Genomic DNA, 26,237 nt, shown 5'->3' with positions numbered 1-26,237 from the left:
CACCGCACTGGGGGACTCATACACCTGCCCCCACGTGCCCCCTGCCCCCACGAGCCCAGGCGTGTGCATGTGTGTGCTTGTGCGCCCCGTGTGTGCGGTGTGGCCTGTCTATATGTGGTGTGTGTAGGGTGTCTGCGTGCCTGTGACGTCCGTGAGAGGCGTCTCCGCGCTGGGTGTATGCGCTCGCGCTCCGCCCCTCAGGCTTCAGCCCAGCCGCCCGGTTCCCGGCTCCGCGCTCGTCCCGCAGCCCCGGCCGACTCTCGGCGGGTGCCGGTCGACAGCGGGTCCCGGTCGACAGCGGGTCCCTATCGACAGCGGGTCCCGAAATCTCCCAGCTCTGTGCACAGGGACCCGCCCAACAAAGGTCCCGCCCGCCGGGCCCACCCCCTTCCGGTCACGAGGCCGGAAGCGGAAGTGCCGGTCGCGGCTCACTTCCGGGCGGCGGCGGCGGCGGCTCGCAAGGTGAGGCCGCTGCGGGCGGGTGGCACAGTCCGGGAGTCGCGGTCCGTGGCCGCTGTCCTCTCCCCGGGCTCGGGCGGGTGCGGGCGCGGCCGGAAGGCAGTGCGGGAGGCCGTGGGAGGCCCGGGGACGGTCCGTGGAGAGGCTGACGGCGCGCCAGGCGGTGGGGAGTAGCAGGTGCAGAGCTGCGGGCGCGGCTGGGGGTCCGCGGCGGAGACGGGCGGGGAGACACGCCGGCGCCCCCCAGCCCCGTGTGTCCCGTCGTGTGCGCGGTGCCCTAGTCAGCACCGGGAGGGGAGAGACGGCGCCACAGCACATTCCGAGAGAACACGGAACGCACTCGTGTGCAGACGGGGGAGTTATTTCACAGGTCCCTCAAGGGTCTCCGCGGACCTCGCGTTGCTTTGAGAAATATCTTTGAGAAGCCGTGCGCAGAAAATGTGCATGGAAATGGACTTCAGTAGCTGAAGTCAGTCCTCTGCTTTGCCGAAAGCTCAGCAGGCGTCGCCAGCTCCCTGGCTGGCAGGTTGGAGGAGCTGGCGCTGAAGGCAGGTGTGCTTGTATGCAGCATCTGTGCTGTGTACATTGCATCTGAGCAGAGTGCCTTGTGCCCTCTCACCTCTGTTTACTAGGGCTGTTAAGCAGTAGGGAATGGAATTTTGGGTGCTACAGACAGTGATTTTGAGGGGGATCAGAGGATGGTGCTCAAACTTGAGCAGGCACGGTAAAGTGTGTGCTGTCACTGTGCCTCCATAGCTTTCCTGAGGCGTCCTGGCACCTCGGCCCCACTGGCTAGTCAGGGCTGGTGGCAATTAGAAATTGGACCTGTCCGGGGGAGATTGACATCTGAGGTGCTGAGTAGTCTGGATCCGCATGTTAATATCTTATGCTTGTAATTGCCTCTGCGCCCCTTAGGGATAACACTGGGTTCTGAAGGTTTGTGTTTCATATCAAGGAGGTCATAATCCTAGCTCAGCTGTGTTTCATGTCTATTAGATTAATGATCTCAAATGCTCTCCTTATAGCTCCACTGTGAACAACTGAATGTTACTGGAGCAGGGGGATGCTTTGTACCTGACATCTCTACCTTCCTGACACATCCTCCTCTCCTGTTCTGTCTCTGCCTGTGGACACAGGGTATCCCTAGTATGACAGGTGCAGAGATTCTGCCTGCTCTGTAACCATGAAGGAGACGGACCGGGAGGCTGTTGCAACAGCTGTCCAGAGGGTTGCCGGGATGCTCCAGCGCCCGGACCAGCTGGACAAAGTGGAGCAGTACCGCAGAAGAGAGGCCAGGAAGAAGGCCTCCGTGGAAGCCAGGCTGAAGGTATGAGACTGGAGTGGAGACTGGGGTGGCTGTGGGCGCCTGCTTCACTCTCAGGCTGGACCGAGCCTTTTGTCCCAAGTTCAGGTTCCTGCTTAGCAGAATCATTGTAATTTTGCCGAGCTGGGCTTTGTGATGCCATGAAGAGAGGCAGGCCATGGACTTTGCCTTTGTTAGTGCATCCTTTCCAACAGTTCCTTGCCAGCCGGTAGGTTTATAGAGAAGACCGTGGGAAGATTTAAAAAGCCAGAGGAACAGTCTTTTAAGCACCCAGAAGTGTCCATTTAACTATTTAAAAAAACACTTATTTACTAAAAACTTTCCTTCAGACTGTGTCCAGAGGGCATTTCGTTTGGATCCTGCTAGCACACACAGCAGGAGGCTGACTGTGTGCCAGGCACTCTGCAGGCCCTGGGATGGGAAAGAGGAGAGCTGACCACATTTACTAGAGTGTGTGAGAGTGAGGCAAGAAAGAAAGGCGGCAGCCTTTTATGATTTAGATTGGCTTTCAGCTCATTTCATGTGGAGAGATGAGGTTCTTTTAAAATAATGCACATTTGGTACAGTTATAAAAAAGTTAAGAACCTGGCCTGTTATAGTTGCCTGGCAGCACAGCAGTCTTTGCGGATTTAAGAGAATGCCTTTGATACATGTACACAATGAAATATTACTCAGCCATTAAAAGTAAAGAAAGAATGGCATTTGTAGCAACGTGGTTGGACCAAGAAAATTATCATGCCAAGTGGAGTTAGACAGTGAGACACCAATGTCATATGCTGTCACATGTGGAATTGAAAAAAGGGCACAAGGAACTTCTTTGCATAACAGACACTAACTCACTTTGAAAAACTTTCGGTTTCCAAAGGAGACAGGTTGGGGGTGGGGGGATGGGCTGGGGGTTTGGGATAGAAATGCTGTAAAATTTGGTTGTGATGATTGTTGTACACCTACAAATGGAATAAAATTCATTGAGTTAAAAACACAAAGGGAGAGAATGGCTGTGAGGAAGGTGAATCTTCCCAGCGAGGCGGCAGTGAGGCCCCCTCCAGGTGAAAAGCATTGGTAGCGTCCAGATAATGGCGAGTGTGATGAGATGGAAGGGTGATCACTCATTTGCACCAGCAAAGCATTGAAAGACCTGTTAGGCTGGCTTGAAACAGTTTCATGTCAATTTTAAAAATAGTTTAGACCTGCTACTTTTTTGTGTGTGTGCTTTTTTTAGGGCCGTACCAGTGGTATGTGGAGGCTCCCAGCTGGGGTCAAATTGGAGCCACAGCTGCCAGTCCACACCACAGCCACAGCGACGCAGAATCAGAGCTGCATCTGCGACCTACACCGCTGCTCACAACAACGCCAGATCCTTAACCCATTGAGCGAGGCCAGGGATCGAACCCGCAACCTCATGGCTCCTAGTCAGATTCATTTCTGCTGCACCACCATGGGAACTCCTAGACCTGCTGTGTTTTTATTCAGAATTTTAATCTGCTCTAGAAACTTGGGAGATTAACCACCAGCTGTCAGGAGCAATTTAGAAGCCTCGCGTGACCTGACAAAGTCACTGTAAATTATCTCTAAACGCCGCATAGACTCGTGAGTGAAAGCTGCCCCTGAGCCCTGTGGCCTGGCCCGCCCTTCCTACCCATCCACCTGCCGCTGCTCCCGTGTGTCCTTCTCCTCTGATGGCACAGTTCGCCGGCTGGCATTTCCAGGGGCCCCCAGAGCGAGTCTGCATCTCAGCTGTACCAGTTCTGTGTGGTGGGGCCAGCCCCCCTGGAGCTGAGTCCAGGTGGCAGGAAGCGCCCTCTGCTAAAGTTGATGAGCAAGTCCGGATGGTCCTGCCTCTAGTTGGCCCGCTAGGTGCCGCGGGTCGCCTGGGCGAGCGCGCACAGGGTCCTTCCAAGGGCAGCGTTAAGGGGCGGCTGCGGGACCTGCGGGGGTCTGGCGTTTTCAGGCTGAGGAGCCGGATGGGGAGTCTTGGGAGGTTTTCTAAGAAAAGCTTTCAGAGCGTTGTGGTTCTGAGGTGGCAGAGGGACGCGCTCCCTTGTGAGGCAGTGAGGTCAGCCCTGTCGAGCTTTCTCTCTTCCCGGGCATGGCCGGTGCCCTGGTACTGAGACGTCTCTTCGGACTCCGAGCCCCCGGGAAGGTCTGCCCGGCGCCCCGGCCCCGCTCAGCCCCGCGTCTTCCCTAGGCCGCCATCCAGTCGCAGCTGGACGGGGTGCGCACGGGCCTGAGCCAGCTCCACAGCGCCCTGAGCGACGTGGGCGCCATCCAGCGGTCCCTGGCGGACGTCAGCAAGGACTGGAGGCAGAGCATCAGCACCATCGAGAGCCTGCGGGATGTGAAGGAGGCGGTCGTGCGGCACAGCCAGCTCGCCGCAGCCGTGGAAAACCTCAAGAACATTTTCTCAGGTAGCCGGGCCGCGGCCGGGCCTCCTCGCCCACCTTCGCGCGCTGGGCTCTGTAGACCCGCTCGGAGGGGCTCTGCCTGCGCGGTTGGGTCCCTGTGTAGAACGTGGGCGGAGGGGCAGGTGCGTGAGCAAAGGCGCGCTGAACGCGGGCAGCCGAGTGCGTCAGGCCCCGCACCAAGAGCGGGTCACTGCCCGAGCTGTGGGGGCCCCGTTCCTCCCCTGCGCCTGGCTCGGCTGGGACCCAGCAGGGGCAGAGGATCACAGGCTGCCGCCCGCCTCCGAGAGAAGCAGCCTTGTGGCCAGAGCAGCGGGGAAGAGGCCAAGTTGGTCCCGATGGCAGCCGGGCCTGGGGGAGACCTGGGGGCTGGTCGGGAGGGTGTGGGGGCAGGAGGAGGGGGTGACTCTTCCCGAATCCCATCCCCGCACCGCACTGGTGGGAGGAGGAGTGCCCCGGGGCCTATGCGGCACAGGACGGCTCCCTGCGGCGGCAGCGGCAGGACCACCTCGGCTGAATCCCGGCAGGGAGCCTTGGGAAGGTCCGACCCCTTCCCTTCCTTTCCCGTCGTGTCCCAGCGGGCTCTCCCTGCGCTCCCCAGTCTCTGCTTGACCCCCCCGAGTGTAGTCTTTGCCCCACCCCTGCCCCTCCAGCTCCTCCTGCACCTGCGTCTGCGGCAGCGTGGTTGACACTTGGCCCCGTTCGTTCCTCTGCGCACGCGTGTCTTCCAGGCCTGATTCTTCGGGTGCTCTTCCAAGGCCCTCTCCCGACCCGGGAGTGACGGGTGACCCAGCGCTGCCCACTCTACAGGGGCTCTGGAAGCAGCACCTCTTGGTGGCCGTGGCCTGGCCTTGCCAGGACCTCCGGGCGCCGTTCACCCGCCGTTTTCCTTTGTGTGCCTCTTACGTGAGGCCCTGTGGCCTGTCCGTCTTGTGAAGACCATGCCACATGACCCGGAAGCTGCCTTTTCACCCACAGAGGTTGAAAGTGATTTTCCTTGATGAACAAATGAGGCCGCGTCGTATATGCGCTTGCGTCAGGAGCGTGTCTTCATTGCGAAGGTGCAGTTTGGCTCCTTCCAGCTTGCCCATCGCCTCTGCGTCAGCAGCGGTGTGCACACAGCCTGTTTTGTCTGCACGCTTTGTAGAAATACAAGATAGATGTAGTATAACATTTACTGTCCTGACCTTTTTAAAGGTAGTTCTACAGCATGAAGTCGTTTCGTGTTGTGAAGCCGCCACCACGATCCATCTCGAGAACTTTGGTCACCTTGCCAAGCTGACGGTGCTGTATGTCAGTTGTGTCTCAATGAAACTGAACGACAAAATCCTGAGTCTGCAGCCATTAAGTGCTGGCTCCCCACTCTCTGTCCCCAAGCCCCGTGCAAGTTATAGGTCTGTTTGGGTTTTCTCTTTCTCTGTGGTTTAGGTCTTGTGTTGCCAGGAACCTGCCGCCTCATCTGGGTTGTCTGGTTTGTTGGTGTACAATCATGGTACACTGCACCTGCGGCATATGGAGGTTCCCAGGCTAGGGGTCCCATCGGAGCCACAGCCGCCGGCCTGCACCACAGCCACTGCAACACAGGAGCCGAGCCACGTCTGTGACTCCCACCTCAGCGCGTGGCACTGAGTGAGGCCAGGCATCGAACCCGCAGCCTCATGGATACTAGTCGGCTGTGTTTCTGCTGCGCCACAAGGGACTCCATCGTACACGCCTATAGTCCTTTTCATTTTTGTAGAATCGGCAGTGATGCTCTCACGTTTGCTTTTGATTTTGGTATTTGATTCTTCTTTTTCTCTTGGTCCATCTAGCTAAGACTTGTCACTAGGTGATCTTTGCGAAGAACTGTCTTTGATGCTGTCGTTTTCTTATTTTTAGCCCCTGTTTTGTTTATCCTCTCCTTGACTGCTTCCTTGCTTCTGGGGCTTTGTGCATAGCACGTTCTTTTTGCGGTTCCTGAAGTTGTGAAGTCCGGTTGTCGATTCGAACTTCTTTGGTTTCTTCTTGGGGCTGCTTGTGCAGCTGGCGGCAGCCCCGGGGCAGAGGTTCAGTCGGAGCTGCAGCTGCTGGCCTACGCCAGAGGCGCACGCAGCCGTGTAGGACCCAAGCTGCGTCTGCGACCTATGCTGCAGCCTGCGGCAATGCTGGATCCTTAGCCCGCTGAGTGCGGCCAGGGTTAGAATTCACATCCTCACGGACACTATGAGGTTCTTGACCCGCTGAGCCACAGTGGGAACGCCTCTTTTCTCTCTTTTGATGTACGAGTTTCCAGTGGTTTTTTCCCCAGAGCACGGCTTTGCTTGCATCCTGTAAGGTCTGGTGGGTTGTACTTTCATTTTCATGCATCGCTAAGTATTTTCGAGTTTCCTTAGTGATTTCTTCTTTGACCCGTTGATTACGAGTGTGTCGTTTTGGCGTTCCCTGATGACCTGGTCGTGAAGGACTCGGAGTTATCACTACTGTGGCTCCAGTTTGATCCCAACAGCCTAAAAAAGAGTGTGATGCTTAATTTCCACTAATTTGGGAATTTTTCATCGGTCCAGGTTTCTGACTTTATCCATTGTAATCGGAGAGGATACCGTGTATGCTCTTTACTCTTAAAATTTACTGAGATTTAATCTGTGGCCTCACAGATGGTCTGTCCTGCAAACGCCCTGTGTGCGCATAAAGGAATGTGTTTGCCGCCGCGTTGGGTGGAGTGTCCCGTGGACGCCTGTTAGACCCAGTTAGCTTGGGGTGTTCAGGTCTGCTCCCCTGTTGGTCTTCTGTCTGGTGGTCCGGTCATTAGCTTGGGGTGTTCAGGTCTGCTCCCCTGTTGGTCTTCTGTCTGGTGGTCCGGTCATTAGCTTGGGGTGTTCAGGTCTGCTCCCCTGTTGGTCTTCTGTCTGGTGGTCCGGTCATTAGCTTGGGGTGTTCAGGTCTGCTCCCCTGTTGGTCTTCTGTCTGGTGGTCCGGTCATTAGCTTGGGGTGTTCAGGTCTGCTCCCCTGTTGGTCTTCTGTCTGGTGGTCCGGTCATTAGCTTGGGGTGTTCAGGTCTGCTCCCCTGTTGGTCTTCTGTCTGGTGGTCCGGTCATTAGCTTGGGGTGTTCAGGTCTGCTCCCCTGTTGGTCTTCTGTCTGGTGGTCTGGTCATTAGCTTGGGGTGTTCAGGTCTGCTCCCCTGTTGGTCTTCTGTCTGGTGGTCCGGTCATTATTGCAAGTGGCATGTTGACATTTCCGAATACTAGTGTAGAACTGTTTTTCCAATTCTGTCAATTTTTGCTTCGTATATGTTGATGCTCTGCTCTCAGGTGTATAGATGTTTACAGTTGTATATCTTGCTGAGCTGAACCTCTAATAGAAAATTTCTTTTTTGTCTCTTATAACCTTTTTTGGTCTCAGGTCTGTCATTTGATATTAGCACAGCCGCCCCTGCTCCCTTTGGGTTACTGTTTGCATAGAATAACTTCCCATCCTTTTACTTTCAATCTGTTTGTATCCTTGGATCTTTAGCGAGTCTTTTGTAGGCAGCTTCAAGTTGGATCATATGTTTTTATCCATCTGCCGTCTATATTTTAATTGGAGATTCTAACCCACTTACGTTGTAAGTAATTACTGGTAATTACTTAATTCTGTTATTTCCCAGTTGTCCTCTGTATGCCCTTTAGCTTTTTTTTGCCATTTTCGGCATTATTGTCTTTTGTGTAGCTGGTTTTTTGTAGTGAAGTGTTGTTGTTTTTTTCAATCTTTTTTTTTTTTTGGCTGCGTTCTACAGCCATTCCCATGGGGATTTCATTTCCCACCCTAAAGTTATAAACGAACTTGAACTACACTAGTGTAACTTCAATACTGTATAGAAACTCTGCTCCTGTACAGCACTGTCCACCTCCTCTCAGTTACTGGTGTCACAGAATTACATCTTCAGACACTGTGTGTCCAAAAGACACAGGCTGGCGCCGTGCCTTGGTCTTCGAAACGGTGTAGAGGATCAAGTGTGGGGTGCAGACCGAAGTGCCCGGCCTCCTGGCTTTGGACTCTGCTGCTTCTCCTCTGGGTGCATTAGTGTCTCGATCGCACAGACGGAAAAGCAGGGTGACAGCGACGCTGCCCTGGCCTTGGCGGTGGTGGCGGGTTTGCCTCTGCCGGGATCTTCGTCTCTGGGCCCCGCCCTGGGGCTGCCTGGTGTGGTCTTGCCCTCAGGCCTTCTTCTCTGTCCCTGCCAGCTGTCCAGGGCCCCGGACCCTGCAGCTCTTCTCTGGGAATGTCTTGCTTTCGCCTCCCTTTTGAAGGACGCTCTTGCCAGATACAGGATTCTCGGGTTACAGGGTTTTTCCTTTTGGCACTTTGAACTTGAAAGCACAACGGTTTTTGCCTTCCAAAGTTTCTAAAGAGAAATCTGCTGATATGCTTATTGAAGGTTCCTTGTTTGTGATCAGTCTCTTCTCTTTTGCTGCTTTTAAGATTTTCTCCTTGTGTTTGGCTTTCTGTGGTTTGGTTATAATGTGTTTCAGTGTGGGTGTCTTTGAGGTTTTTTCCCTTGGAGTTTGTTGAGTTCCTAAATGTTTATGTCTTTCATCAAATGTAGTTAGTTTTCAAATTTTGTGTAAATACAGGCATACGTTGGAGTTACTGCATGTTAGTTTTTAGATTATCTCAATAAAACAAATTATCTCAGTAAAGTGAATCGTGAATTTTTTTTTTTTTTTTTTTTTTGCCTTTCCTAGGGCTGCTCCCGTGGCATATGGAGGTTCCCAGGCTAGGGGTCGAATCGGAGCTGTAGCCGCTGGCCTACACCGCAGCCACAGCAACGCGGGATCCGAGCCACGTCTGTGACCTACACCACAGCTGGCAAATGCCAGATCCTTAACCCACCGAACAAGGCCAGGGATCGAACCCGCAACTTCATGGTTCCTCGTCGGATTCGTTAACCACTGAGCCACGACAGGAACTCTGAATCGTGAGATTTTTTTGGTTTGCGGTGCTGTGGTTTATTAAATGTACAATAGCATTGTGTTTAAAAAACAGTGTACATACCTAAATTAAAAAATTCTTTATTGCTAAAAAAATGCTAACCAGGAGTTCCTCTTGTGGCTCAGTGGGTTAAGAACCCAACGTAGTGTTTGTGAGGATTCGGATTTGATCCTTGGCCTTGCTCAGTGGGCTTGGGAGCCAGCGTTGTTGCAGGCTGCAGTGTAGGCCGCACATTCAGCTCAGATCTGGTGCTGCCATGGTTATGGCGTAAGCCTGCAGCTGCTGGTCTAATTGACCCCTAGCCCGGGAACTTCCATGTGCTACTGGTAGAGCCATAAAAAGAAAAAAAAATGCTAAATGTCATTTAAACCTTCACCGAGTTGTCATCTTTTCGCTGGTGGAGGGTCCTGCCTCAGGGTTCATGGCTGCCGACTCATCGGGGTGTTGGTTGCTGAAGGTCGGGGTGGCCGTGGCCATTTCTTAAAATAAGACAGAAAAAAAATAATAAAAAATAAGACAGCGGTGAAGTTTGTTGTGTCAGCTGACGTTTTCTTTCAGGAATGTTTTCTCCGTAGCATGCAATGCTGTTTGATAGCATTTTACCCACAGTACAACTTCTTTCAAGTCTGGAGTCAGTCCTCTTAAACCCTGCTGCTGCTTTATTGAGTAAGTTTTTGTAACAGTCAAAATTCTCTCTTGTCGTTTCAACAATTCTCACACCACCTTCACTAGGAATAGATTCCATCTCAAGAAACTGCATTCTCAGTGTTCCCGTCATGGCTCAGTGGTTAACAAATCCGACTAGGAACCATGAGGTTGTGGGTTCGATCCCTGGCCTTGCTCAGTGGGTTAGGGATCCAGCATTGCCGTGAGCTGTGGTGTAGGTCGCAGACGCAGCTCAGATCCCACATTGCTGTGGCTGTGGTGTAGGCCGGCGGCTACAGCTCTGATTCAACCCCTAGCCTAGGAACCTCCATATGCCGCAGGAGCAGCCCAAGAAAATAGCAAAAATACAAAAACAAACAAACAAACAAAAGAAACTGCATTCTCTGTTCATCCATAAGAAGCAACTCCTCATGTGTTAAAAGTTTTGTCATGAGGTCCCAGCCGCTCAGCCTCAGGTTCAGGCTCTGCTTCTGCTTCTCTTGGTGCTTCCACCGCATTTGCAGTCACTTTCTCCACTGAAGTCTTGAACCCCTCAAGGTCACCCATGGGGGTTGGAATCAGCTTCTTCCCAACTCATGTGAATGTTGGTATTTTGACCTCTTCCCGTGCATCATGCGTGTTCTTAATGGCATCTAGAAGAGTGGATCCTTTCTGGAAGGTTTTCTGTTTACTTTGCCCAGGTGCATGTGAGGGTCCCTACCCACGGCAGCCGTCGCCTTACGCAGTGTATTTCTTCAGTGATTCCCACTTGCACGTCCAGGTTCCTCTATCCGTGGGCTGCGGAAGAGATGTTCTACTAGCAGCCTTGAAGATAGGACCCTTGGTGTCTCCTTGAGAGCCCTTGGGGGGCCAGGAGCCTCTCGGCGAGCAGGAGTCTTGAAAGGAGTCTCTTCCTGCGCAGTAGGTCTCCACGGCGGGCTCCAGATATTCAGTGAACAGTGCTGTCAACAGAGGCACTGTCACCCAGGTTTTGTTGTTCCGTTTACAGAGCACAGGCAGAGTCGAGGGAGCATAATTCTTCAGGGCCCCAGGATTTCTGCAGTGATAAACGAGGATTCGTGTCGCCGTAGGGTGACCAGATGCAGTAGCCCCTCACAAGAGAGTCCCCTGTCCTTTGAAGCCTGGAAGCCAGGCATGACTGCTTTCGAGCTTTGAGCGCCCCGGGTGACGCCGTCTTCCAGGAGAAGCCTGTTTTGCCTGTGGGCCAGTGTAGCCCGGTTCACTCGTGATCTGAGCTCAGTCTTCTGCGTCACTCATGTGCTGCAGCTGCGACATTGGTGCCGCCGCGTCCCCTCTGCGGCTCCGGGCTTTGCCTGCGCAGCTTCCGCACCTGCTCAGCTTTCACGGACGCGAAGCACGTCGGGGCCTGGCTCCGACGAGGCTGTGGCTGGGGGGCGGCTGTGGCCGCTCTGATCTGCCGTCCAGGCCTCTCCCGCTTTCTCCTTGTCAGTGACGAGGCCGTCGAGCTTTCCTGTCTTTGGCACGTTCACCGAAGGAGCCCTTGGCATTTCCTTCAAAGCCTTTCCTCTCCGTTGGCAGCTCGGCTGGCTCTTGGGCTCCAGAGGCAGGCTTTCAGCTTCCTCGGCTTCCTCAGCTCCGGGCGCGCCTTCCTCGTGCCCAGCTCGTGCTCAGCTCATGCCTTAAACTGAGAGCCACGCACCGCTTCCTTTGCGCGGAGCCCGCGAGGCTGCTGGAGGGTGTCCCTGAGCGCCGCGCGGTGCCCCTGGGGCTCAGGGACTCGAGAGGCCTGATGGGAGGCACGGAGGAGGAGCCACCAGGACCCGCACCCATGTACCGGGGAAGGTTGCCGTGTGGGTACCCCAGACAGTCTCGGCCGCAGAATCGAAGGCCCCTGAGGACAGATCCCCAGACCTGTCACCCTGAGCGAGTCTGCAACTCGTTGATGACAACTGGGCGGATTGTCATCACGCGACAGACACAGTGTGAGCATGCGCTGTTGGGAAAACGATGCCAGGAGACCTGCCTGATGCAGGGCGCCCCCCCCCCCCCCCCCCCCCGCCGTGTGGTCTATGCGGATGCCGCAGTTGTGAGGCTTCGCGAGGCAAAGCCTCGGAAGACGCAGTCGCCCGCCGTTGTCCGCCCTCCTCTCGGGCGCCTCTCGCCCCGCGCTCGGCCTTGCGCGCTCAGGGCCCGCAGGCCCCGTGGGCCTCCTTCCCTCTGGGCCTTTCTTCCTTCTGTCCTCATTCCGGATGCTCTCCTTTGTCCTGTCTTCACGCCTGCTGCTTCGGGTAGAAACGCTCTTTCCCTTTTGTTCACACGCCGCTCTCCGGACTTTGGGCGCATCGGCCTGTCGTTCTCGGAGCCGGTGTGCGAGTTCGTCCAGGGTCTTCAGCCTGCCGTTCCGTCCTTCTCAGGTAGTGTTTCTCCTGGTTTATTTTCCGTGGACTCTCCACGCCCCATGGCTGTGTCTTCATCTGCCTTCAATGTTGTAGCTGAGCACCGGCCATTCGAGTCGAATAGTATGTAACGCGGGAGGTCGGCGTTCCTCTTTGCCACACCTTCTCCCTTCACACCTGGTCTTTCTGTGGCTTCGAAGCAGCACAGACAGACCGACAGATGGGTTCTCAACAGCTCCTGAGTCCATTTGCCGGGTTTTTGCTGATTGTTCTGTTGTTTGGATTGTGGAAGGCCGTCTCTGTGTTGAGGATTGGGCTGAGGTGTAAACCTCGGGTCTTCTTGGGCCTCCCCTGGCCGTGTGCACCCGCTTCCACGCTCGGCGCTCCCCTGGCCGTGTGCACCCGCTTCCACACTCGCGTGTGTAAGGTGCTTTTGAGCATTGTGGTCTTAAACGTCTGGCTGCTGAAAGGGGAGAAGAGAGAAGTGACAGAGGAAACGGCACCGGCTCTTTAAATCCCCCGGGAGTCCCCTCAGCTGAGGGAGAGGTGATTCCACAGTGGCCCCTGCTGTGTACATGTGCCTCTGGGATCAGAAGCAGCAGCCGATGCCCAGAATTGGAAGACAGCATCTTTTTTGCCAGCTTTGGCCCCATAGCTGTTTGAGAGCTGCTCCAGAAACGTGCGGCAGGCGTGGCGGGGACGGGGATGGGCGGGTGGTTGCTGTGCTCAGAGCTGAAATATACCACAGTTATCCGCAGGGTCCTGTCCAGGCCTTCTCTTGCAGTTGTACGCCTTCAGTAGACTCCAGAGCTCGAACGCGGCTCCTTAGATGCTATGGGCGGCTGCGGTCCAGGTGGGGGGACGGGTTCCTCCCCAGCGCCCTGCACGGCCTTTCCGGGGGGTTCTCACAGTGCTGTCTTGTGCCTTTGCCCCCAGTGCCTGAGATCGTGCGGGAGACCCAGGACCTCATAGAGCAAGGGGCGCTGCTGCAGGCTCACCGGAAGCTGATGGACCTGGAGTGCTCCCGGGACGGGCTGATGTGCGAGCAGTACCGCATGGACAGCGGGAACACTCGCGACATGACCCTCATCCACAGCTACTTCGGGAGCACGCAGGGGCTCTCCGACGAGCTGGCCAAGCAGCTGTGGATGGTGCTGCAGAGGTCGCTGGTCACCGTCCGCCGGGACCCCACTTTGCTGGTCTCCGTCGTCAGGATCATTGAAAGGGAAGAAAAAATCGACAGGCGCATACTCGACCGGAAAAAGCAAACGGGCTTCGTTCCTCCTGGGAGGCCCAAGAGCTGGAAGGAGAAGATGTTTGCCGTCCTGGACAGGACGGTGACCACCAGGATCGAAGGCACGCAGGCCGACACGAGGGAGTCCGACAGGATGTGGCTTGTCCGCCACCTGGAGATCATCAGGAAGTACGTCCTGGACGACCTCATCGTCGCCAAGAACCTGATGGCCCAGTGTTTCCCTCCCCATTACGACATTTTCAGGAACCTCCTGCACATGTACCACCAGGCTCTGAGCACGCGGATGCAGGAGCTCGCGTCAGAGGACCTGGAGGCCAATGAGATCGTGAGCCTGTTGACCTGGGTCCTGAACACCTACACGAGGTATCTCCCTTCACACCTGGTCTTTCTGTGGCTGAGAAACAGCACAGACAGACCGACAGATGGGTTCTCAACAGCTCCTGAGTCCATTTGCCCAGGGCAGCGCTCAGCACCCACAGGTGCTGTTTTCTGGCTCCTGGGTCTCCTCTCTGGGCCATCTTTGACCTTGAGATCAGGCCCAGCCTCTGGCTGTGTGGACGCTCTTGCGTTTGGGTGGCGCCTGCAGCCTGGACGTGCGTGGCGGTGAGCAGCCTGGCGCTGCCACGGAGGCGCCGCCTCCTCTCGGGGCCTCGAGTTCATGACCTGCAGAGTCGCGTGGCTGCCGAGGGGACCCCAGTGTGCTCCTGCTGGCTCCGGTGGCCCCAAGTGTGATTTTTTTCTCACCAGGACTCCAGGAAAATCAGTTGTCCTTTGTGCCTGTCCATCTTGAGGTTTTGTCATTTCGTAAAGAGCGCCCGAGCCCGTCTGTGCTGGTGCATCAGAGGCTAGGGTTTGACCAGCAGGCCCGGGGCGGGTGTTCTGAGATTCCTCACTGTCAGGTAGCGAGAGGAAGACGCGGTTTAGTCTAGGCTATCTTGTTGCTGGTGTGTAGAAATTAATTAAGCCTCTCGTTTTAGCAGGAAGGTTTGGGGATTTTTTTTTTAGCGAGTGTTTTGTTTTCTGGTAACTGCTTATGTTGGAGAATCTGTACACTTCAGCACAGAAAAACCAAAAGAGAAGGGAAGCGTCTTCGTTGTGGCTGGCGTGCTAGCAGCCTCACTGCGCTGCGCCCCGGGCCCTGCAGCCACCCGCCCCAGGTGTCGCCCCGAGGGAGGCCCTGCTGCTTGATTTCGAGGCACAGGAAGGAGCGCCCAGGGTTACCGGTCCAGCGGCTCGGGAGCAGGGCTTGGATCCGGACTCTGGGCCCCACCCGTGCTCCAGGCTGCGGGCTGTGCGCTTGTGTGACCTGCAGCGTTTAGACCTTGGTTTGTTTTTCACGCAGTGCGTGGGAAGCGTTTTTCTGTCCTTGGAAGGTCTCTGACGCTTCGTATTGGCCTCCTCGGCCTGCCGTGTGGGCTTCCTCACGGGAAGACTTGCACTGCGCTCACACTGGGGACGCTGTCGTGCTGATTTACTCTTGGCAGGATCTTGTGCAGTTGTTTTTCGCTCAGGAAGACCTTGGCCTTCTCGTAGCGAGTGGACAGGCCCTCGCCCCTCTAAGTGCTTATCCAGAGATTGCAGAAAAGGCACGGAACGTTCCGGGCCATCAACCTGGGACTTGTAGGAGCGCAGCCACGTACCTAGCTGTTACCTGTTTTCATGCAAACCGCCTCTGAAGCGTGGTCCACCGCCCTGCCTCTCCCACACTCGGGCGCAAGTCCGTGACTCCTGACCCGCGTTTGGTTGCGAATGTCGCGGTCTCCGCTCTGGGTGTTGTCCTCTTGCGGGATCGCCTCCAGCAGGGCTTGTCTGTCTTTGCCCGACTCCTAGGCCCTCCTCTGGGCCCTCGTCTTCCCAGGGGGTGCCAGGGTGGGACAGACGCCCCGGCCCCTGGCCTCCAGCACCCTGTGCCGGCCCGGCGCTCAGCGAGCCGCCTCCTCCGACGGCAGCCTTGGGGGTGGTTGGACGTTCGTGTGTCAGAGGGAACAGCGGGCTTACCTGAGACCTCCCCGTCCCCTCATAACCGGGCGTTCTCGGTCTTGGCTTCGCACAGCACAGAGATGATGGGGAACGCGGAGCTGGCCCCCGAAGTGGACGTCGGCCTGCTGGAGCCTCTGCTCTCTCCTAGCGTGGTCTCCGAGCTGCTCGACACGTACATGTCCACTCTGACTGTGAGTAGAAGGCTGGTCCCTGGCGGGCAGCGTCCGGGGCTCTGGGAGTTGGGCTGCAGCCCGTGCCTGGGGGCAGGAAACGTTTGTGAGAGGCTGGCTCTGGAGACGTATGTTTGTGGTTGGACGAGGAGAGTGGCCCTTCTCTGGCCTTGGATCTGGAGGGTGCCCGAGGCGTCCTTCCTGCTCATGGGACCCTCTTCTGGCTGGAGGAGGAGCCTGGCAGCCCAGCAGCGCCGAGCCCGGGAGTGGGAGGGTGGTGGCAGGGGGAATGCCAGCTGGTGACCTCCGTGGGCCCGTCTGAGGCGGCGCTGAGGCCTGTGCCAGGAAGCGGGGTGGCTCCCTGCGCCTGGGCGGCGGCCTGGGCGGCGGCCTGGGCTCTGGTCCCTGAGGATGGCCTGCCAGAGCCGTGTTGGTCTTGTTTGGCCTCGTCCTTCTCACAGACCAGGCCTGCCCGCCCCCGCTGCACGACTGTTGCCACAAAGGTTAAGTGGATGGAGGCTGCGGGGGCGCCGCCCAGTGGACGTGGCTCAGCCCCTCGTCTGGGGACCGGGCTGCCCAGGGCGCTGTGTGTGTTCTGCAGCTGCTCCCCTGAAGAGCGGCCTCTGCTTTCCTTCCTCCCCACTCAGTCGAACATCATCGGCTGGCTGCGGAAAGCCCTCGAAACGGACAAGAAGGACTGGGTGAAAGAGACGGAGCCTGAAGCCGACCAGGACGGCTACTACCAGACGACACTCCCCGCCATTGTCTTCCAGGTGCTTCTCCACGGGTCCCGGGCTCACGCCTGCTGTCGTGGGGCTGCAGGCTTTGCCGACACACACGGGGTGACAGGGAAGTGGCCTGCCTCTCTCGAGCCGAGGCCGAGGCTGGACTTGCCGCGTAGTTTCCCCCAGTCGCTGTGGTTTTCGGACTAGAACTTAATGATGTGGGAAGTGTGTGCAGTGCTCAGATTTGAGTTTGCTTGTGTTTCCTGATGGGAACGGCCAAGGTTTGTCTCCATAAATGCCACGTGGTTGGGGCTCATCTGATGGATTTGGGGAGGAGTCCTTCAGGTCGTAACGTGGTGGTGCCCCCTGCCTCCCGGCGCCTGGCCGTCCAGTCCCTGACTCCCTCTCCTCCGGCCTGTCCACTTTCCTTCCTTTGAGTAACGTTGCTCATAGTAGGAGGGCCGAGTCGTTTCAGAACGTTCTAGGTCTGCTGATGTGAAGCTCAGCCACCAAGCTGGCTCTGGATGATCCTGCTCGTCGCTGACACGGTCCTTTATTTTGGAACCTGGTGTCCTCTGCCGAGGACGTGGGACCAGCCGTCTCTACGTCCCAGACACTCCTCCCCCAGCGCCCGCGGGTAGCCTCCTCATTCTCCTTAGGAAACCCACACCCCAGTCACAGCCCAGCCCTGGCACCCACGTGACCCCGGCCCCGCCCACCGCCTGCACCCCTGGCTCCGCCTCTCCTGTTGGTCTCTCATATTCTCACGTTCGGTGAGAAGATGCCCTTCCCCCTTTGTGGAGACCGGCCCCTGTGCAAGTAATTAGGAAACGCACTGGGTTTTTACTTGGTAAGAAAGCTTGGGTTAACTGACTTTGTTATTTTTCAAGTTTTTTCTTTTTTTCTCTGAGTTTGGACTTTGCTGACTGCCAGGTGCCAGATGGGGGGCCTGTGTCCTGGGAAGCCCGCAGCTTGTGAGTCTGGGTCAGGACTCATACGCTCTCCAATTTTCAGATGTTCGAACAGAACCTTCAAGTCGCTGCTCAGATAAGTGAAGATTTGAAAACAAAGGTACTGGTTTTGTGTCTGCAGCAGATGAATTCTTTCTTAAGTAGGTATGTATTCTTGCCAGCGTGCTAACGCAGAAAGTATATTTTGTTTGTCTAATGAAGTGCAGAACTGTATTGTCCTGATCTGGCTGGTATTCAGAAAGGATAGTGTCTTGATTAAAAAATTCCGTGCGTAGGAACCCACGCAGCTCAAGCCCATGCTGCTCGGGGGTCCGCTGTGCTCCGCAGCACATCCCGGCCGTCATGGCGTTTCTTCCCGTGTTCTGTCCCGTGGGCACAGCGCCGGCGCCCTCGTAAAGCACTGATAGGCCTTCCACGGGGCCTCCTGATACTGGCTTGGGTTTGGGTTTTCCGTGGCCCCGGACCTACCTGTCTGTGGTGGTGCTCAGACCGGGCGGCGGAAGGGCGGCGTCCTGTGGTGCAGGGGAGCAGCCCCTCCGCATCAGGCCCCTGGCTTGTGGAGACACACGGATCAGCCTGGGCCCCTCTGCCCGCCTGCGAGGTTCCCCCGTATCTCCTCGCTGCCTCGCCGGAGCCCGGCCCAGGCAGGGTGCTCCGCATGCCTGCGAGGAGGCACGCGTCCCTTGTCCGGGCTGGTGGCTGGCTCTGACAGCCAGCCCTGCTGCCAGCCCACCTGCTTCCCCCCGTGGGGTCCACGGCCCGAGGCAGCCTCTTGTTGAGCATCTTCGGAGAAGCAGAAGTTTTCCTCTTGGGCCGCAGCTCTTGGCTCACCCAAACCGTGCTCTGCACAGGAGGCGGGATCGGTGCTCAGTTGTTGCCCTCGCGCCGCCTGCTCCCATGTGCTCCTTTCTTAAGGTCTGTTTAGGTCACACACGCTGTGTCCTACATTCTGCTCCTGTGTGTGCTCGAGAGGCTCATGGCACAGACAGAAACGCAGTCTGTAGCCTCTCCGTTGTTTGTTTTCATGATGTCTTAAAGAGTCTAGTGTATTTTTAGTTTGATTTCTTCGGGGAAAGTTCCCGAAAAGGACACTGTACCCCGGAGGTGACTGTGTTCCCCACGCTGTCGGACGAGTTTCCGGCAAGCCCCGGGCCGGGGAATGTGGTCCTTTACCCGCCCGCACAGATGTGCAGCGTGTCTGGAGCGTCGGAACACAGAGCCGTTCCACACGGCCTGACGTGAAGCTGGTTTAATGATCCGTTTCAAACGATCAGCTTCCGTCAGTGTGGCTCACACCCCACATAACTTTAGACTCATCTGGCCAGATGTTAGTGAGGCAGAATCATGCCTCAGGCACAGTGGTGGCGGCCCGTCGCGACGCCCCGGCGCGCCCGTGAGGCTGCTCTGATGCGGGCTGTGTCCCCAGGTACAAGGAGGAGGCGCAGCTGTACAAGGAGGAGCACCTGCGGAACCGCCAGCAGCCGCACTGCTACGTGCAGTACATGGTGGCCATCATCAACAACTGCCAGACCTTCAAGTGAGCGGCACGGGCGGAGGGGCCCGACCCTCTCCTCGCAGGGGGGCCATCGTCAGCCTCACCGGGCCCCGACCCCTCTTCTCGCAGGGGGGCCATCGTCAGCCTCACCGGGCCCCGACCCCTCTCCTCGCAGGAGGCCATCGTCAGCCTCACCGGGCCCCCATCCCCTCTCCTCGCAGGGAGTCCATAGTCAGTTTAAAAAGAAAGTATTTAAAACACGAAGCAGAAGAAGGCGCAGCTCTGAGCCAGCTGAGCATGGACGGGGTCCTGGACGCCATCGCCAAGGACGGCTGCAGCGGCTTGCTGGAGGAGGTCTTCCTGGACCTGGAGGTGGGCGCCTCCTCCTGCCCGCCCGCCCACCTCTGGGACACGGTGCTGTGGACCCCACAGGCTGGGTGGGCCCCCCGAGGCAGGGTCGAATCTCATCTGCAGTAAATGTTAGAGGCCTAAGCACCCAGTAGGTTAGAGTGGAAACAAGGACGTGGCAAGGGCCCGGTGACACGCATCAGCAAGCTCTTGATGCCAGAGCCGAACCGGGGACACATGCAGGCCTGTGCATGCCTCACGCAGAGCAAAGGCAGAAGCATGGTCGTTCTCAAAGCACATTCAGGTCGGATCAAAGGCTCAGTGTCCAGTGAGTGAGTGCGTTTGTTTCAGAAATGGCTCAAGGAGTTCCCGTCGTGGCGCAGCGGTTAACGAACCCGACTAGGAACCATGAGGTTGCGGGTTCGATCCCTGCCCCGGCTCAGTGGGTTAAGGATCCGGCGTTGCCGTGAGCTGTGGTGTAGGTTGCAGACGTGGCTCGGATCCCGAGTTGCTGTGGCTCTGGCGTAGGCCGGTGGCTACAGCTCCGATTAGACCCCTAGCCTGGGAACCTCCATATGCCACGGGAGTGGCCCCAAAAATAGCAAAAAGACAAAAAAAAAAAAAAAGAAAAAGAAATGGCTCAGCATTACATAGAGTTGGCAGGAGTCAGAACATATTTAAAAAACAGACTCATCATCACCTAGGGTCCTGCTGGGCTCCTGGGGTGATGGGGTCATTTCGTGATGTCTGTTACTTTCTCAGGAATGGATTAGGAAACAATTGAAATGTATGCTTTTAAAATCATCTCAAGATACCTTAAAAAGACTGCAACAGAGGTAGACAAAGGACGTGAACGTCTGTCTCACAGAAAAGGGTTCGGATACCCTCAGTACAAAACAAAAGGCCCCGTCTGATCTTGAAAGAACAGCAAGTTAAAACCGAGTAGTTTTGTTGCTTAGCAGGACAGCGCGGATTGAGAATGTTTCTTCTTGGTGTTGAGAGTGTGGGGATAGAGCCTCTCGTTCCCTTGTGGAACCGTGAATTGGTGCAGTTTTTGGAGGCAGTTGGGAAACGGTTATCAAGGTTTAGTCTGCATGCTTTAGACTGAGCAGCTCCACCTCTAGGGATTTCACTTGCAGAAATACACAGATTCAGCGCAGCTTTTTTTTTTTTTCTTTTTAGGGCCGTACTTGCAGCATATGGAAGTTCCCAGGCTAGGGGTTGAATCAGAGCTATAGCTGCCAGCCTACACCACGGCCACAGCCACTCAGGATCCGAGCCATGTCTGCGACCTACGCCACAGTTCAGGGCAATGCCCAGATGCTTAACCTGCTGAGCCACAGCAGGAACTCCCAGTGCAGCAGTGCAGCGTTCTTTATAATAGCAAAATGAGAACATTTAAATGTCCATCAGAATTGGGCACATAAACTACACAGCATCCACACAATAAACAGATGGAGTCCATTAGGAGAAAACGTACCTGCGGGTATCCACACCGGGTTTGTGCACACCTCCTATAAATTCCGCATCTGCAGAGTTTCTCTGCGTATCGAAGACACAGGAAGACGGGCTCTCTGTGCCTCGCGGGGACCTGACGGCACTTGGGGACAGTGTCAGGGCTGTTTTCTGTGGTCTCTGCTTTTTCAGCAACATCTCAATGAGCTGATGACAAAAAAGTGGCTGTTGGGATCGAACGCCGTAGACATCATCTGTGTCACCGTGGAAGACTACTTCAATGACTTTGCCAAAATTAAAAAGCCATATAAAAAGGTAAGCGCGTGAGCACACTGAGTGCAGCTGGTGATGTCTGGATTTGGTGTCGTCAGTTCTTGGAGTGGGCAGGGGTGGAGGCCTAGGTGTCTGGAGGTGACAGAGGTGGAGGTGTTGGACATCTGTCCTTGCTGCCCAGGCTCACAGCACCGTGACTGCAGACCAGAGCTCTGTGGGGGGGGGTGCCCTCTGGGCAGCAGGGACCCCTAGAAGGGAGGCTGGGGACAAATGGCAGATCCCTCTCTGCACCCCTGCTGAGGGCACACGGGAACCTCAGGAGACCATGTGCCGAAGCCACCTGTCTGCCCCTCTGAGTCTCTGCCAGGGCCCCTGGGACTGCCCCCAACCCGTCCAGACTCAGACAGCTTTCCTCGGGGGCAGCCTAGGGGCCTTGGGTGGCTTTGGCCGCGGTCGCTTTAAAATCAGGCTTTCTGCCTGTTTCCAGGTTTTGGAAACGTAAGTGCTTTTGATACATGGCTCTCAGATCCAGACGCTTCGTGAAACTCCAGTTGTCCCTGGATGGGTCTCCAGGTCCCCCCAGGACTCTGTATATGGTTGTTTCATTTATGAACAAGGTCATGTATGGTTTCATTTCTGGTCCTCGTACCTCTCGTGCCTTCGCTCTGTTTGCGCTGGCTCACTCACCCAGCAGGGGGCGCCTGTCTCATTGGCAAGTTAAGGGAACTGTGAGCTCCCCATCCATCCATTGTGTTGGTCCCTCACAGCCCCAGGGGGCTGCGGGCATGAGGGCTCCGTGGGCCCAGCGCGGGCAGATGGAGACTGTCTTGTTTCTTGTCCAGTTTCCGTTTCCACCTTCTACTTTTTTCAGGATTCTTTGCTTTAACAGTTGGTGTCTGACGGGCCACTGTGTTTAGTCCTGGGGCGGGGGGCTGCTTGTCCAGCCCCTCCTGGCCTGGGTCTGGGCCGGCGCTCCTCCCAGGAGCTGGGCTTTTCTGCCTGAGCGGTGCGAGCAGTCATGTGCTCTGCTGAATCCCCCACCACTGGTGCTGTCCTGCTTTGTCTTATTTGGGGCCCTTGGGGTCCCCCCACTTTGGTGCAGGGAGTGGGGCTTCCTGGTCTCCCCCAGGGGACAGGGCTGCAGTCACCTGGTCTCGTGGCTCTGATGCTGTCACATTCACGCGGTTGTGCTCGCGTGTTCGTGGGACCGTCTCCCCGAGGGTGGCCCAGAGGGAGCCATGGCCTTCCCTGAAACTCGCCCAAATGGGTGGACCTGGGGTTCCCCTTCCCCTGCCGCTCCTGTCCCACCATTTGCAGAGACTTTAGCGCCGGCACGTTAGGAACCACGTGACCCGTTGGTTTTTCTTCTGCAAACGGGCCTTGTGGTTGTGGCCCCGGGTCTCCAGTTCTCCCACTGAATTGGTGCCCCCCTGGGGCCCAGACGCTCAGAGACGCTCCTGGGACGGGCAGAGCGAGAAGCAGACCTCCAACCCGGGGAGGGGCGGGGGGCCGGCAGCCCTGGGACGGGTGTCTGTAGAACGGGTGATGTGCTGGCGGGAAAGTCCGCTCCCGGGATGCGAGGCTGTGGGCGGCGTCCCTATGCGCGGTACCCCGCAGGCCTTCTAGAATCGACGGCCGCTGCCCGAGTTGCCGACGGGAGTCCGTTCCAGCCGCAGTCACGTGAAGGCGACACGCGGGGGAACCGAGCACGGCCGTGGCTGCCTCACACCGAGTTTGCGACGGCGGCAGCCGCCTGCGGGCCTCCGCTCCTCCGCAGCGGGTGGCGGGGACCGGGGAGGCAGGGCGCCGGCACGGCCGGCCTCACGCGCCTTTCCCCGCAGCGGATGACGGCCGAGGCGCACCGGCGCGTGGTGGTGGAGTACCTGCGGGCGGTCATGCAGAAGCGCATCTCCTTCCGCAGCGCCGAGGAGCGCAAGGAGGGCGCCGAGAGGATGGTGCGCGAGGCGGAGCAGCTGCGCTTCCTCTTCCGGAAGCTGGCTTCTGTGAGTGCGCCTGCCGCCCCGCACGCCCCGCACATCCCGGGCGGTGTCCACCTGCGGCTGCTTTTCAGCGCCGAGCAGTTGGGAACCACGTGACCTGTTGGTTTTTCTTCTGCAAACGGGCCTTGTGGTTGTGGGCCAGGCCCTCGGGGCTGGGGCTGCGTGGGCACCAGGGTGTAGCCCCCGGCAGCTCTGAGACCCAGGGCTTGCGTGTCCCCATCGCCCATGAGGGGCATGGCTGCGTGGCCTCGTCGCAGGCTGGGCTGCCACCCCTGTCCCGACCCTGTGTCTGCTGCGTGCTGGCAGGACGGCCCCCTGGGAGTGAGTCCAGACGTGGCCCGGGCTGTGTCCCGCTCAGCGCTCACTGTCTTGCAGGGGTTCGGGGAGGATATGGACGGGTACTGTGACACCATCGTCGCCGTGGCAGAGGTCATTAAGCTCACGGACCCGTCTCTGCTCTACTTGGAGGTCTCCACACTGGTCAGCAAATACCCAGATATCAGGTACGGTCGCTGGGAAGAGAGAGGATCCCAGGCATTAGACGTGAGCCCCGCAGGTCAGTGTGGGGGAGCCAGCGTGCAGGGGGCATCGTGGGCTTCAGAGGGGCTATGGGCGCCCGCCCCTCCCCAGCCCCCAGTGCATCCCAGAGCTGGGCTGGTGCTGCTGGAGGTGGAACACAGAGGGAGCCAGGGCTCTGCCCCCCAGGTGTGGCTCCCCCCGCCCACCCCCTTTGTGAGCCTGCAGGACCCCTGCTGCCTGGGGTGGGGGCTGAGTGGCTGCCTGGGTGCCCCTGACACCCCCCTCCCCAGGGACGACCACATTGGCGCGCTGCTGGCCATGCGGGGGGACGCCACCCGAGACATGAGGCAGACCATCATCGAGACGCTGGAGCAGGGCCCGGCCCAGGCCAGCCCGGATCACGTGCCTATCTTCAGGGACATCGTGGTTCCCAGCCTGAACGTGGCCAAGCTCCTCAAGTAGTGGCCGGGACCCCACTGTCCATCTCAGCCGCATGCACCATCTCGGGCAGCCTGTAAGGAGGCCTCTGTTCCTGGGCGCTCCTGAGACGCTGCTGCTCAATAAAGAGTGAACTTCTGCAGGAAGTGCCCACTCGTGAGGGTTTCATGCCACACGTGACCTCAGGGTCACCTTCCCGCCTGGACACAGGGCCCCCACATGCCAAGTGCCCCTTGTCTCGAGTTACAGCTCCTCATTTGCTGTCCCCCTCCACCCACCAGTCCCCAGGGCATGGTGGGTACATCCTCGCTGGTAGTCGGGTGGGCGGCCCCCGAGGGGCAGGTCTGTGGGCTGTGCTTGTTCCTTTCGCGCTGCCTGAGCCCCTGCGCCTCTCTCTCCATGGTCTCTGCCTCATTGTGCAAATTAACCTTTATTGTTACGCCAGATTAATTACAAAACTGCATCTGATCCCCCAGCCCCATCCCGGGGCACCGCCAGTGACGGCTCCCAACAGGGACTTGGAGGTGTTTGCCGCCTTTCCTCCCCCCATTTCACTCCGGAGGGGCATCCCCGTGGTGCAGCCTGTGTTAACTCTTCCCCTCCGCCTCCTTCTTAACCCCCCCCCGCCCCCCGCATGCAGGAAAGCCTGTGCGGTTTCCTCCCGAGGAGGGATGAACACCTCATAGGGAGGACTTTTCCTTGAAAGGATCCCACCCACATGGAAACACGAGAGACCTTCTGAGGAACACTCCTGATTCAAAAAAGATGTAGTCTCCCTACGGATTTCTAGCCAACAGCGTGCTGTCTCCTACACAGGTGTTAGTCTGGTCCCGCCTAGATGACACTTGGTGTCTGGTGGGAGCACGGCTCAGTGAGCCTCTTCTGATGCAGCGCAGTTGGTGTCAGCTGTCGTCAGCTGTTATCTCCTATAATAAAAGTCTGCTTGTCTTCCCACCGACTGAGAGGGTGTTCACTGAGTTACTTGTGGAACAAACACCCGAGGTGACTGCAGACCCAATGACCTGTACTGCCCTGGCTCCGATCATTTGATGGTCACCACAGGGCAGGTAGGGCACTCAGCCGCTGGGGACACCTGCGCAGTGGTGAGCCCCGATCTGAATGCCACACGCCACCACATTCCAGGCAGTGGGGGCAGGATGTGCTGGGAGGCATGGCGAGGGCTGCAGCGGGAACCATGAGCCAGGGGGCAGGCAGTGGTGTCTACGCCGATGCCCAGGGCTGGGTCATCTCCAGGTCACTCAGCGAGAGGCCCGCAGGAGGCCTGAAGGCCAGTGCCTGCCTTTCACTCGGGCCACCAAGTGCCCACGGGAGCAGATGGGTTTAACAGGCCAAGCTTGCCTTGGGCCAGTGTGGACTCACTGAGTCTCGGGGTCTTTCTGCATAAAAAGGTTGCTGTTCAGTTGGAAAACCTGTTTCAGGGCAGGAAGTTTCCCAGACTTTGAACTTCACTCAGGGCTCTCCAAGGAGATGGGGAGAACGGGTCCTACCAGGTGTGTTTGAAGCACCGCCAGTCCCACTGTCCCCCTGCGATCCCAGCCTGCTGTCTCCTGCCTACACGTACAGCCCTAGCTGCTGTCACGAGGATGCCCCAAAACAGAGCCTGGAACCAAGGGGTTTCTTTCTATCCAGAGGAAATGAGTGGGGGCTGGTGGGCCACAGCAGGGCTGCCATATCCACGCGGGGGGCTTCCAGCGGCCCCGCTCCTCCTCCTAGCGGGGGTGTGGGGGGGTGCCCCTGGGAAACCAGAGAGGGAGCCCATGCGGGAAGGTGGAGGTGGGGGCCCCAAGCAGACATGGCCATGTCCTCACAAGGCGACGGCACAGGAGACCCGTCATGGTGAAGCTTCTGCCAGCCCAGAGTAAGAGGCTGGACAGGCTGGACAGCGGCCTTCCCCTGATTGCCCGCTGCTGAGGCAACGAGCACCTGAGGTTTGAAGCCACCTGGTTTGTGATTCCTTCTTACTGGGGGCAGTTGCGGGCAAATGCTGCCTCCTTGCTGGAGATTGTGCTGTGCAACAAGCTGGAAGGGCTGTGGGTACTGGTAGGCACCACTAAGAAACCATGTCTCTGGACTTGGCCTTGACTTGCTGTTCTCATTTTAGAATAATCATTTAAGGTCCTAACGATTAAAGTAAGAGGTGTGTCCGACAGGGCAGCACGGAAAATGACGTGCTGGGTTTGACCGCCAGCCCTGGGCAGCTCCACCCAGGGGATGGGTCTCGCCACATCTCTGCCTCCCTCACCAGCCTCGTCTCAGCCCCACCAAGACCCCTTCCTTGTCCCCCCCACCAGGCTTTGGACCCTGCTGACCCCACCACCTCGCTGTGGAAAGTACTCAGTCCTCCCACTCTGGCTTGGTGGGCGCCGCTCCCTGCAGGCTCTGCTGGGGACGGGACGGGTTCCAGGGCCCTGGCTGTTCCTGCAGGCTTT

General features: G+C 57.4%; 1 protein-coding gene across 7 annotated transcripts; it reads left to right on the top strand.

The window, feature by feature from the left end:
• The first annotated feature begins 428 nt into the window (after window positions 1-428).
• Window positions 429-24,745, top strand: EXOC3 (exocyst complex component 3). 7 transcript variants are annotated; one of them, XR_002339799.2, is made up of 13 exons: window positions 429-462; window positions 1,596-1,786; window positions 3,972-4,191; window positions 13,095-13,776; window positions 15,467-15,584; window positions 16,211-16,336; window positions 17,303-17,403; window positions 18,686-18,796; window positions 18,976-19,126; window positions 20,750-20,872; window positions 21,318-22,833; window positions 23,206-23,333; window positions 23,640-24,745. XR_002339799.2 is itself a non-coding variant. In XM_021077064.2 (13 exons), the coding sequence occupies exons 2-13, from the start codon at window positions 1,643-1,645 to the stop codon at window positions 23,809-23,811; spliced, it is 2,238 nt and encodes a 745-aa protein (XP_020932723.1). In that variant the 5' UTR covers window positions 429-462; window positions 1,596-1,642; the 3' UTR covers window positions 23,812-24,745. The 7 variants fall into 7 exon arrangements, 2 of the variants coding, with proteins under 2 accessions (XP_020932723.1, XP_020932724.1); XR_014830826.1 differs by having other exon boundaries at window positions 18,976-19,568; window positions 20,382-20,872; window positions 22,672-22,833; XR_014830827.1 differs by having other exon boundaries at window positions 18,976-19,575; window positions 20,382-20,872; window positions 22,672-22,833.
• Window positions 24,746-26,237: the final 1,492 nt, after the last annotated feature.

The sequence above is a fragment of the Sus scrofa genome, chromosome 16 (genome assembly GCF_054392235.1).
Source record: "Sus scrofa isolate SSC_HxYL_T2T_F1_AM1 chromosome 16, Sscrofa_HxYL_maternal_Yorkshire_Landrace_v2.0, whole genome shotgun sequence".
Classification (NCBI taxonomy): domain Eukaryota; kingdom Metazoa; phylum Chordata; class Mammalia; order Artiodactyla; family Suidae; genus Sus; species Sus scrofa.
The sequence above is the reverse complement of the archived record's forward strand: the minus strand, read 5'-3'. Positions and strand labels throughout refer to the sequence as shown.

Excerpts from the sequence above, each read along its gene's own strand:
- EXOC3 (XM_021077064.2), top strand. The coding sequence starts at position 1,643 with ATGAAGGAGACGGACCGGGAGGCTGTTGCAACAGCTGTCCAGAGGGTT. Across the intron at positions 17,404-18,685 it reads ATGAATTCTTTCTTAAGTAG|GTACAAGGAGGAGGCGCAGC; the intron begins GTATGTATTCTT and ends CTGTGTCCCCAG. Across the intron at positions 18,797-18,975 it reads AACAACTGCCAGACCTTCAA|GGAGTCCATAGTCAGTTTAA; the intron begins GTGAGCGGCACG and ends CTCTCCTCGCAG.